The 17,553-nt window shown below is 34.8% G+C and overlaps 1 protein-coding gene across 4 annotated transcripts; it reads left to right on the forward strand.

Annotated features, from left to right (window-relative positions):
- Window positions 1-1,696: 1,696 nt before the first annotated feature.
- Window positions 1,697-16,604, forward strand: LOC107877795. Of its 4 annotated transcripts, XR_007046737.1 has the most exons (16): window positions 1,697-2,113; window positions 2,846-2,943; window positions 4,062-4,144; window positions 4,259-4,385; window positions 8,901-8,964; window positions 10,546-10,643; window positions 10,733-10,817; window positions 11,073-11,196; window positions 11,617-11,670; window positions 11,829-11,930; window positions 12,153-12,217; window positions 12,437-12,518; window positions 13,265-13,344; window positions 13,420-13,504; window positions 14,190-14,273; window positions 16,270-16,530. XR_007046737.1 is itself a non-coding variant. In XM_016724520.2 (15 exons), exons 1-14 carry the CDS (start codon window positions 1,893-1,895, stop codon window positions 13,475-13,477), a joined length of 1,341 nt encoding a protein of 446 aa, XP_016580006.1. In that variant the 5' UTR covers window positions 1,697-1,892; the 3' UTR covers window positions 13,478-13,504; window positions 14,190-14,486. The 4 variants fall into 4 exon arrangements, 2 of the variants coding, with proteins under 2 accessions (XP_016580006.1, XP_016580007.1); XR_007046738.1 differs by lacking the exon at window positions 11,617-11,670 and having other exon boundaries at window positions 16,270-16,604; XM_016724520.2 differs by lacking the exon at window positions 16,270-16,530 and having other exon boundaries at window positions 14,190-14,486.
- Window positions 16,605-17,553: the final 949 nt, after the last annotated feature.

Consider the following 17,553-nt stretch of genomic DNA (forward strand, 5'->3'; position numbering starts at 1 on the left):
TGATATCTTTAGTTTGTAGTCTATAGGAAGGTTCTTCTAACCGACATACACTATGTGAGCTATCATAGTGTCCAACATCTAGTTTCCTTATGGGAAAACCTCATGTTGGGAAGAGGTGTCATACTCTTGTCAAGGAGTATAACCTAATCTAAGTGATCACATCTGTATCTGTCATCCATATAGAAATAGGAATACTGATAATTTGAACCTACATTGGCTCGTAGTTCTGGGGCATGAGAACATACCCAACTTTGTCCTAAATACTACTCCCTTTAATCTGTATTCTCATTCTATTGGAATTTCACTCTAAAAACTAGTATAATGGCTTATAATGAAAACCAACTGTATATCTGTTATTTTAAACTGTAACTAAAATTGTAAAGTGGATTCCATGTCTAAGCTGAGATCAAAATATTAAATCTTTAGTAAAATCTGAAAATAACTAGTCATAGGATGTTGTCCAATTGAAAATTTTGACGCAATACAAGCAAATCACGTTGAGCTACTGGAATTAGACAAATGGGAACTAGAACTTCTCTGCGATGCAGGCTAATCGCGTGCTCCACTGAAAATTGGACAATTGCGAATTTGTCCTTCTCCGTGACGTAATGCTTATCACCGTGCTCTAATGCTTTCACTAAAATCGCCATAACTTCTCAATCGAGTATCGGATTAAGGCAAAATTGGTATTGTTGGAAACCTGATTTAATTATCTATACATTAGTGGGTCTAGAGCTGGAAAATTCTATACACATCAAGAGTTATATTCTTTTGAAGTTAACCCTTGACACACTAGAAACTAAACTGAGCTAGGAAAAAGTATGGGGTATTACAACAAAAGTTGACACTATCATATTGTGTCTTGATTTATGTGATGCTCAATTAGTCTTGCCTACCCAATGACAAGTGTTGACACTACCACATTGTTTTTAATTTATGAGATGTTCTATAGCTCTTGTCTTATAAGCATGATAAGCATGACTTAACTCAAGGATTTTCAAACAACAAGTTATCCTCCACTAGCAAGACTTGACACTACCATATTGTGCCTTGATTTATGAGTTCTATAATTTTTGTCTTAGAGGCAAAACTTATCCCGAAGAACTTTCTAATAACAATTCATGCTCTTAAATTTGCTTTGATGTCAAAAAAAGAAAATCCCTTTGCAGATTATCTAATTTTTTATTTATTAGCAAAATATAATAGAAGTTGAGAAAAAAACGATCAAACAAAATAGAGAAATAAAAATAAAGATTGCGAAAAAAAGGCAAGAAAAAAAAATAAAGATTAAGAAAAAATGAGAAAAATAAAAAAGAGAGGAAAAAATAAAAATAAAGTTTGAGAAAAATGAGGGGGGAAAAAGAGAAATGATAAAAAATAAAAAAATAAAAAAATAAACATTGAGATAAATGAATTAAAAAAAGAAAATAAATGAAGAAATAGATAATTTTGAGAAAAAAGAAAAAAGAAAAAAAAAGGTTGAGACAAATGAATTAAAACATGAAAATAAAATTAAAGAAAAAATAAAAAAAGTGAAAATAATAAAAATAAAAATTGAATTTGAGAGATAAATGAGTATGAAAAGTTTAAAAATATTTGAGATGTAAAAGATAAAATTGTACTTTGTATTATGCTAAAAAGGGTAGGAAAGCAAATTTTAAAGGTTTTTGTTATTGAGGTAAAAAATTTAATAGTTTTGGTGTGCGCAATTAATAATTTACAAAGTTCAGGGATTTTTAGGTATTATTTTCTGTTTTGGTTGCAAAACTCTCATTTTTGTTGATGGGCCCACCCAAAGCAACTGCATTTCTGGCAGTTGTTTCCCTACGCATATGTAATCAAGAAGATGATAAACTGTTATAGCTGTAAGACGGGGAAAAAGAGTAAAAAGGATGGCTAGTCTGGGCATGTACTGGAATACAGGAATCAAGAAAAGGGCAGTAATCGTTGCTAATGTTGTAAAGGAGAATGAAAAGAGAGTAGAAGTAGCAGAGAAGGTGAGAAAATCCAAAGTAGTTATACTTGGTGGAACTGGAAGAGTTGGTGGTTCTACTGCTATTGCTCTTTCTAAGCTCTGCCCTGACCTTCACATTGTCATTGCTGGCCGAAATAGGTAATAAAGCCTTGTTTTATTTTTTTTTGTTTGGATTAATTGTTGGAAACTCAAAATTTCATTTTTTGGACTTTGTTCACTGTGAAATTTCGGTCTTGTGGATTGATTTCTTATTCTTGGTGTTAGCAAAGTCTCCTATTTGTATTGATAGCTGAAAAGAAAATTAAGTTACTAAATGGTGTTGGATACTTTTAATGGTGTGAGGCTAAAACAGTGTGGGCTTGACTCAAAGCAGAAAATATCAAATCATGTTATGAGTATTTTTGGGTTGTTTTAAGCGAACACTTTTTATTTGAATATGCTTTTGGTCCACATTTCTATATTTATATGTCCTTCAATTTGAGTGCCGTCTTCAGTATCATGCAAGTCATTTTCTGAAAAATGCTTTTGGTTCAGTTTTTTTTTTTTTTTTCTTTTTTTGTCTGGGAAATTGTTGGAAACCCAGAAATCTCATTCTTGGGACTTTGTGACTTGTAGATTAATTATGATTGTCTTGAGTGCTATGGCATTCCCACTCAAGTCAAGAACTTTCCTACAATGCATTGCACAACCTCAAGGCATTAAGCCAATTTTGTGTGTTTCATCCAATCTCACAGTTAAATTGAGGTCCTGGTTTATCTCATTTTCGATATGAGTTTCTGGGTTTCAACGTTTCATTCTAAACTTATTTGTTGTAACTTTGGACCTCTTGAATAAAGAAAAACTATTGCGTATCATATTTATGTATGATAGGGAGAAAGGGACTGCCATGGTGTCAAAGCTAGGAAAGAACTCAGAATTCGCGGAAGTAAATATAGGCGACGGAGAAGCATTAGAAGCCAATTTGCAAGGTCTGCGATATCCTTCCTTTTTTCATACTTTGAACTTGAAAAGCACCTAGTTAATGTATTGATGAGTATGGATCCTCAATTACCAATTATGCTGTAATGTATATGTTATTTTTTAGATCAATTTTCAGTGGGAATAAGCTATAGTTTACTCATTGATCCTTTCTCTGCACTTAATCCCATTCCTGCTGTCACTAAGCAGTTTCAGTAAACTGATATCCTTTGCATAAACTGTTTATTTGAACTTTTAATTGAGGAATCTGTGTTGTATGACTCTAGAAAAAGTGGCGAAAATGCACTGCAGTTATTGTAGCTTTTAGTTGGAAGCCAAATTTCCTGTTTGACGAATATGTTAGAAAATATGATTGTTATATATGACTATTGCACTTACTTTTGGATACTTATAGTTAAATTAAGAAGTTGATATAATACAACTTCCCTGGTGATCAGCATAGACATGGAAAGCAGTTTAATGCATTGCATAATTGACACTGGGCTAACGAAGAAGGTTTCTCATTTCCTTTTCATGCTGTTACCACATAACACAAAATTGCAGCCTGACAGTAACATCCATCGCTATCACTTTACCTAGATCTGATTCTCACAGATTCCCTTTAACTGAGGTAAAATAAAAATTAGCACAAAGCCAAGTGACAATAAAACAAAACTATAGTGATTTTCCATTGTTTGTTTAATGGTTAATATTTTTAGCATTATAATTTGACCCGACACCCCTTCGCGGTGATGTTGTAGGAATATTGTTTACACCTGTTTTTCACACTTTGTGAAGGTAGAACAGGAAATTCTCATGCACAAGTAATTCTATTGGTCATCATAGCCAATAGAAGAAAATGGGGGTTTTATCCCAAACATAAAAGGAAATAAAGGATTCAGAACTGATCCTTTTTTTTCATGTTAATGATGCATCCCACTTCTCTTCCTACTTATGTAATGTCATATTATGTTCTTCATAGTCCAAATATTGGCAGAAATCTGGGAATATAATCCATTATTTATTAAAAAGAAGAAAAGAAACTTCAGTCATACCAGATGTATAGAAGTTACTCATCTTTCTGCTGACGGTCCAGCATAATTTATTGTACTGTCTAACGATTTTGCAGATGCGGACATTGTGGTTTATACTGCCGGGCCATTCCAACAGTCAGAAAACTGCAAAGTACTAGAAGCTGCCATTCGGACCAAGGTGAGAGAAAAGTAATCAGCATAACTTCCAAGTTGTAACTTTCTTAGAAGAATGACTACAGAATTATGAAACTCATTGAAGAGATCATTGATTTTAAGTCGTGTCATTCAACAGACAGCCTATCTTGATATTTGTGATGACACACACTATGCAACACGGGCGAAGTCCTATATGAATAAAGCACTGGAAGCCAATATTCCTGCCATAACTACTGGTGGAATTTACCCAGGAGTGAGCAACGGTACTATAAGGCTATGTTATAATTGTTTGTTCAGTTGACAAAAGAAATGTCTGCTTAAGTTCAGCCTTTTCTGTTCTTTGATATTTTTCATCAAAGCTCTACTGTTATGTCCTTCTTTTCAGACGAATACTGCAATTAGAGTGAGGGTGACACTCAAAAGATTTTTAGCTCTCACCTTTTCATTTCTCATTGAAGAAATTCTAGCTTTAGTTATACTTATCCGAAGAGCTAGCTTTTGTTTCTTTCTGATTTACTTTACTAATGATAAGTAAAAATATTGTAGTTAGGAACAATCAGATAAAACTAACTTTTACTGGATTCTGGAATATGACGTTTAGTATTATGATGTCCTATACTTTTAATATGTAATACTTATATTATTCATAACCACCCCAACAATTATGTGGATTTCTTAATATAATGCTCAAATATGGATGCTGAATGCTTTGAGTTTGAACCAAATGAAGTTATCACGAAAAAGAAGAATATTTCATAAAACACTTATTGATATGGAACAACTTAGGATGGAAGTTCCTTCCAGCCGGGCTTTATACTTTTATGGAAATATTTCTTTAGACCTTATGTTCTGTAAATAAAATGGATGGCAAGTATGTCTGCAATCAAGTCAAACCAACATATAGTTCTAGTGCTATGTCGATTAAATTGAATTTGAACTCGAATGATATTGAGCTCTAGAATAGAGTTCAAGTATCTAGGTATTAGTTAGTTACTTTACGACTGTAGTATCTAGTTTTTGTTTCCTGTATTTTTCTTTTCAGTCATTTTAGGAGGTAGTTACCATGGTGTTAGTACCATGACTTAAAAGTAGGCCATGATCTATATCAGTTGTTCTTTTTAGGATTCTTATGTAACTTCTTCTTCTACAGAATTTTAAACACTTCAGTAGTTTGTCTCTCTGCCATCTTCTTCATTTTAGCTTCATATATTCTGTTGCTTCTTTTTCTGTACAACAAAATAGACAGTGTCTTCATCGCGTTGTCTGTGATTTGTCCATTCAAAACTAACATTTGGTATCAATGCTTTCATCTTAAGGGATCTGTGGTAGAGTTTGAGAAGTCATGGATTCTGAAACGAATTTCTCACCAATTGCTCCACCGGTTTTTGATGGAGAAAACTATCAGGTATGGGCAGTACGAATGGAGACGTACTTGGATGCTTTAGATCTATGGGAAGTTGTGGAAGAGGATTACGATATTCCAGCCCTACCAAATAATCTCTCCATGGCTCGGATTAAAGCACACAAGGAAAAGAAGATAAGGAAATCGAAGGCCAAGGAATGTCTATTTTTTGTTGTATCGTCAACAGTTTTCACACAAATAATGTGTCTGAAAACTGCTAAAGAAGTATGGGATTATCTTAAGGAAAAGTATTCTGGAGATGAGAGGATAAAAGGTATGCAAGTTCTGAACTTAATTAGGGAATTTGAATTGCAAAAAATGAAGGATTCTGATACAGTGAAGGAGTATTCTGATAGACTTCTTAATATTGCAAATAAGGTGAGGTTACTTGGCTCTACACTTGCTGACTCAAGAATTGTTGAGAAGATTCTGGTAACAGTTCCTGAAAGGTATGAAGCAACAATTGCGACCTTAGAAATTACTAAGGATATATCAAAAATTAGTTTGACGGAGATGCTCAATTCCTTGAACTCAAGAGCAAAGAAGATTCATGTGACAGGATGTTACAACAGAAGGGGCTCTCGTCAGTAAGCACCAGGTTAACTAATTTTCGAAGAAAAAAGAGAATCAAGCATTGAGTGAAGGAGATGATTGTTAGTCGAGATGTTACAAAGTCTATGATCCACAAAAACGGAAGATGATTGTTAGTCGAGATGTTCACTTTAGTGAGGAAGAAAAATGGGATTGGAAGAACAACCAAGTTTCAGTCAAAGCTTTAGAGGAGCAGACATCCATTCTATGGCAAAATGAGTTAGGAGATGATCCTTCGGTTAGAGGTACAAGATTACTTTTTGACATCTACCAACAAAGTAATGTGGCAGTTTGTGAGCCTGTAAGGCACGATAAAGCTCTTCAAGATGCAAAATGGAGAAATGCTATGGAGCAGGAGATGCTAATGATCAAGAAAAACAACACTTGGGAGGTAGTTGACAGACCGAAAGACAGACAGGTCATTGGAGTAAAATGGGTGTTTAGAATCAAGCTTAATTCTGATGGTTTTATCAACAAATACAAGGCTAGGCTTGTTGTCAAGGGATATCCCCAAATATTCGGTGTTGATTACTCGGATACCTTTGCTCCAGTAGCCCATTTGGATATCATCAGAATGTTGCTAGCAATAGCAGCACAAAAGGGTTGGAAAGTGTTTTAATTAGATGTCAAATCTTCTTTTTAAATGGTGTATTGCAGAAGAAATCTATGTAGAGCAGCCCGAGGGTTTCATTGAGCAAGGAAAAGAAGAAAAAGTGTGTCGGCTTAGAAAGGCTCTTTATGGCTTAAAACAAGCCCTAAGAGCTTAGTATAGCAGGATTGATGATCACTTGTTGAGTTTGGGATTTGTTCGAAGTCTGTCTGAAGTTACTCTTTATGTCAAACACAAGGGAACTGATCTTCTCATTGTTTCCCTTTATGTGGATGATCTCTTGGCGACAGGAAACAATGTGTGGCTGGTTGAAGAGTTTAAGAAAGAAATAATGCAAGTCTTTGAGATTACAGACCTAGGACTAATGACATACTTTTTGGGAATGGAAATCAAGCAAGGCTGTAATGAAATGTTTATATGCCAAAAGAAGTATGCAAGGGAGATACTTAAGAAATTCCATATGGAAAATTGCAAGGCAATAAGCACACCGATGAATCCAAAGGAGAAGTTGAGCAAAGAGGATGGAACCGATAAAGTTGATGAAGGAAATTTCAGAAGCTTAATTGGATGCTTGATGTATCTCACTGCTACACGACCGGATATTCTATTTGTTGTAAGTCTATTATCTAGGTTTATGCATTGTGCTACTGAAATGCATTTGCAAGCAGCAAAAAGAATTATTAGATACATCAAAGGTACAATCGAATATGGTTTCAAATTCAAGGAGTGTGAGAATTTCAAGTTGTATGGATTCTCAGATAGTGAGATAGTGATTTGGCTGGATCCACAGATGACATGAAAAGTACATCAGGATATTGCTTCAGTCTAGGATCAGGGATTTTCTCTTGGTGTTCCAAGAAGCAAGAAATTGTGGCACAGTCCATAGCAGAGGCTGAATTCACTGCAACAACAGCAAGAGTAAATCAAACCTTATGGCTGAAAAAAATATTTTTTGATTTGCATATGGAACAAAAAGTTAATACGGAGATTCTTGTTGATAATCAAGCTGCAATAGCTATTTCTCATAATTCGGTGTTCCATGGGAAGATTAAGCACTTTAACATCAAACTTTTTTTCTCGAGGGATGTGCAGAAAAAAGGAGAAGTGAGTCTTGTTTATTGCAGATCTGAAGATCAGCTAGCAGATGTATTTACAAAATCCCTTCCAGTCAGCAAGTTCGAGTTCCTAAGGCAACAACTTGGAATCTGCAGCTCCTAATGCAAGGAGGAGTATTAGTTAGTTGCTTTAGGACTGCAGTATCCAGTTTTAGTTTCCTGTATTTTTCTTTTCAGTCATTTTAGGAGGTAGTTACCATGGTGTTAGTACCATGACTTAAAAGTAGGCATGATCTATATCAGTTGTTCTTTTTAGGACTTACGTAACTTCTTTTACAGAATTTTAAACACTTCAGAAGTTTATCTCTCTGCCATCTTCTTCATTTTAGCTTCATATATTCTGCTGCTTCTTTTTCTGTACAACAAAATAGACAGTGTCTTCATCACGTTGTCTGCGATTTGTCCATTTAAAACTAACACTAGGCGTGGCTTTTAAACTAGAATATAAAGAAGTTGTTCGGCTTCAAAGCTCCAGAACTTTGCTCCATTTTTAGATGCATATGTGATGCATACACATATCTAGATTGTGTTGACTACTAGGTGGTTTTATGTTGATATTAAGAACTTGGAACATTACATATGTCAAATTTTAAATTTTTCTAATGTTTGAGTCAAGCTCAATCATTTGACTCTAGGTCTAGGGCTCAAGCATAAATTAGAGTTCGAACAGCTCAAACTTGAGTTCTAATACTTGGTAACCCGAGTTGAGTCGATCCAACAGCCTCGGGTTCTATCTCTGTTAGATCCATTGCATCCATAGAGGAGGTAATTTCCTCTTGGAGATTGCGAAACATGGAAGGTTTATCATCTATTTGTTAAAACTTTGTTTATTACAGTGAGTTCTTTATTACTGCATGGACTTGAGCAAGAAATGCTTCTGTCTCATTGTCATTATTTTTAAATTAATTAATCAAATACTCTACCTGATTACTTTTCTTTGTCAAGCTGGCACTATTGTAGCTTCAATCAATTGCTGCATGGCATTTACAATCTTGTTAGGGTTGTAAATGTTACTACTCTATCAAGTGACTTAAACATTGTTTGTTTACTAATATGACAGTGATGGCAGCAGAGCTCGTTCGCACTGCAAAAGTTGAAAGCAAGGGTGAATTGGAGAGGCTTAGGTGATAACCTCCTGCTTTATTTTCTTTTCTTGTTAATTCATTTTCTCACATTGTCAAGTTTTGTCAGATACCTAAATGAACATTAAATCATTCAAAAGACTACTTTATATTTTCCTAAAAATTCTTTTGAGAGTTTATGTTCTGTGCATTGACTGTGTAAAGAACTTTTACACTAATAGGTTAAGTTGTGCCTCCAAGAAGTATCTCTTGATATCAAGACCTTACATGGTAACTAGTAAAATAATAAGCTGCTTAACTAATTAATTTGCACTTTGTATATAATTAAGAGCTCTTTTTCCCGATAAAGAGCTTCATTAGATGGCACTCTGTAATGACAATGATCAATCAGAATCTTGCCGTTTTTATCCACCCTGTTATATCTAAAAATATCCATCTTGGCAACAATATATTGTTTAATGCTTGCTTCATCAGCGTGCATTATATAAAAGTGTATCTTGGTTTGTTCTCTTTAATCTTCCCCCGCTTCCTAGTCTTTGCTCTCTTGCATTATCCCTCTTCCTAAGAACCAACATGGAAATACTGAGTTTTCCAGCTAAATATGTCAGAGTCTCATCTGCGCTGATAATACCAAATTTAGCAAGTCCTTGTTTAATATATGTTTTTTTTTTAAATCAAAAAGTCCTTGTTGATAGTAACTTATTGTTGTGCCCTTAATTTGTCACTAAGTGATTGTATGTATGACTCAAAATGATGCACCTGCAAAACAATTAATCAGGATATCTTTCATTACGGGAATGCTTCTTTATTTGCTGACTGATTCCTTCTAGGGTTATAGAACTAACTCAACCTATATATGCTAGCTCAAGTGGTTAGGATTAGGTAAGATCATATAAGGAGACTAACTTCGATACACTTAATCGTGTAGAATTCTAATAGGTCATCGAAACATGGAATATCTAATGAGTGACTACTTAATACTCACTGTGTAAACAATATTGGTTGACCTGAGATAGCTTTTGAATATTAGGGCAGGAGCATGATCTAGTTTCATGTTGCTGTCCTCCATAAACTGCAAGCTAACAAAACACTAAATGTGTTTGCTCCTGAGACTTATGGTTTATGTAATGACACCTATTGTCTTGAAAGATGATCAAGTAGTCTGGACTTTGTTTCGCGCTGTAGGGAGTGTTTGGTATTCCAATTTTCCCATGTTCGATTGATCAAAAGTTTGGGAAACATTTTATCTAGGAAAAAAAGTTCCTTAAAAAATGAGAAAAATGATTTCCCTAGTAGTAGTAGGGAAAACAAGTTTCACAAGTGATATTCCGCATTGATTGTGTCCTCCCCACCTTTTAACACACCTCATCTTCACCCCAACCCCATAGTTCCCATTCTCACTACCTCACACCCCCACCTATAGTATTTATCTAGATTATATACAAATGCTTTTAGGATAATTTTTTTTAGTTACCTACTGAACACAAGAAAATAGTGAGAAACCACTTAATTTCCCGTAAACTTTTCCTAGAACCGAACACACCGGTAATGTCAATACAATGTCTTATCTTCTTTTCCTGATAAATCCTTTACAAATCTAACACGTTTAGATATTTGTTTCAGATTCTACTACTACACTGCAGGCACTGGTGGCGCTGGACCTACTATTTTAGCTACTAGTTTTTTGCTTCTTGGAGAGGATGTAGTTGCATATAATAAAGGTCTGATTTTTATATGGACTGGATTTTCCACCCATTTTGACTGTTTGTACTTATTGGGATCTCATTACTGAATTGAAATCATATGCCAGGAGAGAAAATCAAATTGACGCCTTATAGTGGGATGCTTAATATTGACTTTGGATTAGGGATCGGCAAGAAGGATGTTTACCTCCTGTGAGTACTTGCAGCAGTAAATTTGTTATGAACGATCTAGCCTTGAGACCTATTTTCCTTGTGTAATATTCTTTGCATAAGAGAAACCATGAAATCACGAAGCTCCTGCACAAATATAGACTGATATACGATATCACCGTCTTATAATAAGGACGATATACAGATCAGTTTTGCCTTCCCGTACCATCTTCTTCTTAAATGTGTGATCCTTTCATCCCTCAAGTTCTAATCTTTTGAAGGTCTCATAATGTTCAGAAATCTTCCAGAGGTGAAAAGTGTGCATGAGGTCCTTGGAGTACCAACTGTTAGTGCTCGGTTTGGAACAGATCCATTCTTCTGGAACTGGGGAATGATTGCTATGAGAACTCTACTTCCTCAAGTAGGTCTCTCAATTTGATACTTCAGTATCTCCTTTTCTGTTGCTTAAATCCTATATGGTGTGGAATCCTCGTTGTATTTTTTAAAATTTTAAAATAAAAACTCCACATATGTGACATCTACAAACTATAGCTGGCCCCATCCGAATAAAGTCAGTCTACTAACGGATAGTGTAAAAAAGTCTCAACATGATAATTAGTCCTCTTAATACTGGACTTGTATGAGCAGAATGGATACGAAAGTTCTATACAAAAAAAGTCTCAACATGATAATTAGTCCATTGTACATATTAGTTGATTTTTTGTGTGTGTGGTGTGCAAAGATATTGAGAGAGAGAGAATAAAATAGGCTTAGAAAATTCTGATTTATTTGTAGATAAAACATTCATTTTCATTTTCATTTTGCATTTTGATCTTGAAAGGGCAGCCCGATGCACCGCGGGATCCAGGGAAGGGCCAGGCCACAAGAGTCTTTTGTACGCAGCCTTACCTTGCTTTCTGAGGCTTGCACTTTCATCTTTATGTGTCAATAATCAGATATATTTTGTTGAAGTATTGGGGATTCCATGTTCCAACATCCAAAAGAATATGTCACGCTCATAAGATTCATAATCATATAGTACAAATTCTGCAGGAATTTCTGAGGGATAGAAGCAAAGTGCAACAACTAGTTCAACTATTCGATCCAGTTGTTCGAGCTGTTGACGGAACAGCTGGAGAAGCAGTGTCAATGCGAGTGAGATGACTTCTAATTATTTTTAATTTATTTGGTTTTATTTGTTGAATTGTGTGACTACCTCATCTAAAGGCTTAAGTTGTAAGAGAATGTGCACTTCTATTTAATTTCACTATATCTTCAATACGCTTAGACATTATCTCCGCTGAGAAAGCCTAAAATTCTGGAACTTTACTTGTAAACAGTAAGCTCACAAAGTCGTTTTGATCTTCTGTGAAACAGGTAGATTTAGAATGCTCAGATGGACACAACAGAATAGGCATATTTAGTCATAAAGGGCTTTCTAGGTAAGTTGGTTAGCTTTATTGCTTCAGTCAATGTAAAATCTCTTAATTTCTTTTCATTTTTTGATTCTAAATTTTTGCTCAAGTTGAACATTTATGGAATGTTAGTTCCCTCATGACTTTCTTGGGCAAATATAAGCAAACATGTAACGAAAGTCTATAAGCAAACATGTAACGAAAGTCTCTTCACATAAGGTTGTAAGCTATTTATTTCTTTTTTAGATCAGTGGGAATTTCAACAGCTGCATTTGTCCTTGCTATTCTTGAGGGAAGCACAAAACCTGGTGTCTGGTTTCCTGAAGAGGTATGTACAAACCAACTGCCAACATACCTGTGGATTATTATTCATGCCAACTTCACAATATATTAAGGAAAATGGCATTCAGCTTAACTGCTTGATCATATAGAAGAGATCAGCCTGTACCCTCAAACAATGTGAGACACTTAACATACCTGCACACCCAGCACTGATCATACGGAGCGTGAACAGTATAACATGAGGACCCAACATTAGTTAAACCAAGATGGGGATGTTTCAGGGTCTAATAGCATATTAAAAAAATGGACTTGGTGTAACTTAACCAAAAATCTGTTTACGAGGCGAGGATTGCTCAAGATCAGGGACGGATCTACAACGCTAGGTGTGCTGCCGAATTCTGTAGCTTTGGCCTATACCCCATATATGTATTTAGAAAATCACTTAATATATACAAATATTAAATTTTCAATTCAGTTATTAGTCCTTGAGGTTAGTTGTTTACTTGAACTTTTACCTGGTTGGCGAGGGTTCAATTTCTCACTTTGTAATCTCCTTCCTCATTTCCCATTTCCTACCCCCAATTTTCTTATTTTTTAAATTACAAAAAGTGTTTGAAGTCAATGTCCTCGAATCTCAAATCCATAATGTAAATATTGATCTGCCTCTGCCCAAGACAATGTAAGGAGACAACAACACATACGTTCAACCTATGTTATACACCTAACCCAAAAGACCTCGTCTTTTGTTCTTACATTTTTTTCCTTAAAAACATTTTTGGGATTTCCTTGCAGCCCGAAGGAATTGCAGTTGAAGCAAGGGAAGTTCTTCTCCAAAGAGCTTCCCAGGGAACTATAAACTTCATAATTAACAAGTATGTATCTGCTATCATTTTCTCCTTCAATGTGATGACTTATAAATTAAAAATAATACTGCTTTCTTCTTCTAGGGCGCCATGGATGGTAGAAACAAATCCTAAAGAGCTCGGTTTTGGGATATATTCGTAAACTCAGTACAGATATTTGACTGATCAAGTAAGTGTGCCTAGGTTTTGTGCTGGTTTATAATGTGCACCTTTTGCATCTTGTAAGAAACAAAGGTATGAAGAATTTCTTGTACTCCCTCCGTTTAAAAAAGAATGACCTATTTTTTTATTTTAGTCCGTTTAGAAAAGAATGACCCTTTCCTTTTTTGGCAATACTTTAGTTTCAACTTTCCACATGACATGTTTAAGACCACAAAGGACATTTTAGTACATTTGATATAACTTTAGTTTAAGAGAACTCGGAACCAAAATAAGCCACAAAATATAAAAAGTGACCAAAATAGGCCACTTATTTAAAAAATTATCAAAATAGACTAAATGTAATAAATTATTACATTTTTCACTTTTACTTTAATGATCAACTAACGGTCAACGTGGTTTGTAAAATGTAATAAATTATTATGTTTTTCAAAAAAAAAATTAAAATAGTGTGTAGTCACATCTTCTTTATGTCAAATCATGAAAAACGTAATAATTTATTACGTTTTATAAACAGTGTTTGTAAAACATAATAATTTATTACAAACTACAAACAGTGTTTGTCCTACCCACATCACATTTACTTTTTCTATTTTTAAATTTAATCCACCCTACCCCACCCACATAAATTTAACCCCCCAACCCCATAGGTATCATGCTATAGGTATCATGCCTGATCGGATTTATTTTTTCAGGTTCGAGCACGAACTGAAGCTGCCATCCTGAATTTTCTTAAAGCACTAAATTCAAATTCTCCCTCAATTTCCGATCTATCACTGGTTCGAAATTTTACTACTACACTTTTTTGTTAGTCGAATCAATGTGTTGGTATAACTTGAAAATTTAGCCTAATGTGTGCTTGTTATGAAATCAAAAACGGTTGATTAATCCACTGTGTATGAACTTTTAGTAGTTCACAGTGCATTTTTATTTCGGATTAAGAGAAGATCGAAGAAAGATACTGTAATACCAAAGAAAATTTTTCGTTGAAATTTTGTGCGTAAACGTGTTGGGTTTTATCTTCTAGAATGAATTATAAATTTTTCGTGCAGAATGTCTTAGATTATAACCCACAATTGCGTAGAGTATCGAATAAGCTTTCCAACGATATGTGGATCATCCAAAACGGACACCCGAGTGACGAGTTATGAACATTCCGATCGAATCGTGAATAGTAGGGAACAGTAAAACGTGCAGGAAAAAGTACTGAGGCCTGTCATATTTTTGCTCCATTTTTAAACGATCATAACTCCTTGTACATAATGATCTGGGTGATCTACTATATATCAACGGAAAGCTCTGCGAGTCCTCTTTCCAATGAAATTGGTTTCATCCAATTTGTCTATCGGAGCAAAAACGTTATGGTTGATCTACTTCAAACTATCAAAACAGTCCATCAAAGGACAAATTCGAGAATTATTTGATTTTTAGGGGCGTTTTGGTCATTTCCCCTATCCCAAAATCCGTCCAAACTCTATATTAAAGCCTATTAGAAGTATTATATGTTATATTTCATCAAATTCCCTCAAAAAGAAAACCCTAAGCTCCTACATCCAACTTCAAGAACTTCTAAAGTTCACCATTAATTCTGCAAATTTATTCAAGATTCCAAGTTCCTAGTTCAAGAACTCCAAGAACCATTATTCAAAGGCACGATTAACATCTCAAAAATGAGTATCGATCTAAAGTTCATCATTCAAGGTATGTGGGGTTTTTCAACAAGAACTCTCTTTCGTTCTTATGCCTGAAAGTAATTTTCTTTACAAAGACATGATTTTGATTTGATTTTTACGAATTTGAAGCATGAACCCATATCTTATGATGATTATTATGAAATCTTGATGTTTATGATTTTGAAAGATGAATTTACATGTGTGGAGATATAAAGCATGAATCTTGAACGATATTTATCATAATTTTTATATTTGGGTCGTGAATTCGCATTGGAAATTGTGTTTTTTTGAGAAAGTGTGTTATAAGCACGTTGATGTTGAATATTTGAGATATTTTGAATGATTTGACCTTTTGGTCTTAATGTAGTTGTTTTGAACTCGAGTGTGAAAGAAATCCACAATGTGGTTGATTTTGATAGATGAGAAGCATGATGGCTCCCGATGTATATTTATATATTACTGAAATTATTTTGTTGTGGATTGTCTTTGAAATGATCTGAGCTAAGTCCGGGAGAAATCTTTAGCATCGAGTGGGAGGTATAAAGCGACCTTACTTCCCTAGAACTACGTGCCCCCATAGGAGTGAGCCTGAGGCTGATTTATATAGTGATCACTAGTTTGTGTGGATTTGATATCGATAGTCCTACTCCGATGGCAAGGATAGGACGGCTCTCCCCAACTTGGGTTGTACGTTGGACTCCATGTAGCTCACATGATTTATGTCGGTTATAGGATCTCCCTGTGTGTGTGTGTTTTCTTGTGTCTATAGTGAATGGTGAAGTGATTTGAAAGTGGAATTGTGAAAGTTATTCTTTCGAAAGATTTAAATGATATTTACATTATGTGAATTGATATTCTTGATGAATTGAAAGTGATTGACAAATTATATGATGACTCACATGTGTTATTGTACGTATTTCATCCTCTCATGATTATGATGATTTTCTTCGGGCTATGTGAGTCTTTCATACATCCTGCATATTTATTATAAATATTTATGATGATGATGTTTATACAACTGCATACACCCACATATACTCGGTCCCTTTCCATGGTACTGACTCATATCTTCGGATGTGGATTGCATTTTCTCGGAATGTAGGTTCAGGTGCTTAGTTCCAGGTTCGACAGTGATTCTTCGGGCACGCTGTTCTACATCCTCTGTTGTGGTGAGTCCTCATGTTCTGAGGACGTGATGTCTGATGTTGGTTTCACGGAATTGTTTACATTTTATAACTGAGTATGAGTCAGTTGGGGCATGTCTCAATGTCTCGCTGGTTTTATTGATTTTCTTAGAGGCTTGTCAGACTAGTATAGATGTTGGGAGTTGACTAATAAGTCGTATTTTGTTATCTTTCTGAAATTCTTTTATTCTTGGATGATGATTACTCTGTTGATATTTGAGGGTTATTTATGAAAACCCCGTTGATTTGTGTTGAACTGAATGAAAATGGCTCAAAGGGTTAGCTTGGGGATACTCGTAGCCTCAAGCACCGTATGACGCTCCGGGACCCGTTTTTCGGGGTGTTACAGATACCAAACTTGGGAACAAAAGTTTGCAATTTTGAGGAATTTATACAATGAATGTCTATGTTGCCTTAAATTACAAACTAGTTATCAGTATTGAGACGAAATAAGCCTGGACATACACGGATATAGATATTTATTATAGTCGTAGTTGATAATTTATAGTATGTGTGACACAGATCAGTAGAAACTCGAGCAATAGACGGTGATGCGAGGTTGGGGGGTTAAATTTACTTAGGTGGATGGTGTGGATTAAATTTAAAAATAGAAAAAGTAAATATGATGTGATGTGGGTAGGACAAACACTGTTTATAGTTTGTAATAATTTATTACGTTTTACAAACAGTTTGTAAAATGTAATAAATTATTACGTTTTTCATGATTTGACATAAAGAAGATTTGACGACACACTGTTTTTTATTTTTTATTTTTTATGGAAAACGTAATAATTTATTACGTTTTACAAACACTGTTTGTAAAACGTAATAAATTATTGCGTTTTACAAAACACGTTGACTTTTAGTTGACCGTTAAGGTAAAAGTGGAAAACGGAATGATTTATTACATTTAGCCTATTTTGGTAACTTTTTAAATAGGTGGGCCTATTTTGGTCACTTTTTATATTTTGTGGCTTATTTTGGTTCCGAGTTTAGTTCAAGACCACAAGATTCAAAAGTCTTCTTTATTTTCTTAAATTTCGTACCAAATCAAAATAGGTCATTCTTTTTTAAATGGAGAGAGTAATATTTCTCAAAGGATAAAGGGCAGCTTAGTGCACTAAAGCTCCCGCTATGCGCAAGGTCCGAGGAAGGCCCCACCACAAGGGTGTATTGTATGCAGTCTTACCTTGCATTTCTAT

The sequence above is a fragment of the Capsicum annuum genome, chromosome 11, assembly GCF_002878395.1.
Source record: "Capsicum annuum cultivar UCD-10X-F1 chromosome 11, UCD10Xv1.1, whole genome shotgun sequence".
Classification (NCBI taxonomy): domain Eukaryota; kingdom Viridiplantae; phylum Streptophyta; class Magnoliopsida; order Solanales; family Solanaceae; genus Capsicum; species Capsicum annuum.

Excerpts from the sequence above, each read along its gene's own strand:
- LOC107877795 (XM_016724520.2), top strand. The coding sequence starts at position 1,893 with ATGGCTAGTCTGGGCATGTACTGGAATACAGGAATCAAGAAAAGGGCA. Across the intron at positions 4,386-8,900 it reads TTACCCAGGAGTGAGCAACG|TGATGGCAGCAGAGCTCGTT; the intron begins GTACTATAAGGC and ends CTAATATGACAG. Across the intron at positions 10,644-10,732 it reads TGTAGTTGCATATAATAAAG|GAGAGAAAATCAAATTGACG; the intron begins GTCTGATTTTTA and ends ATCATATGCCAG.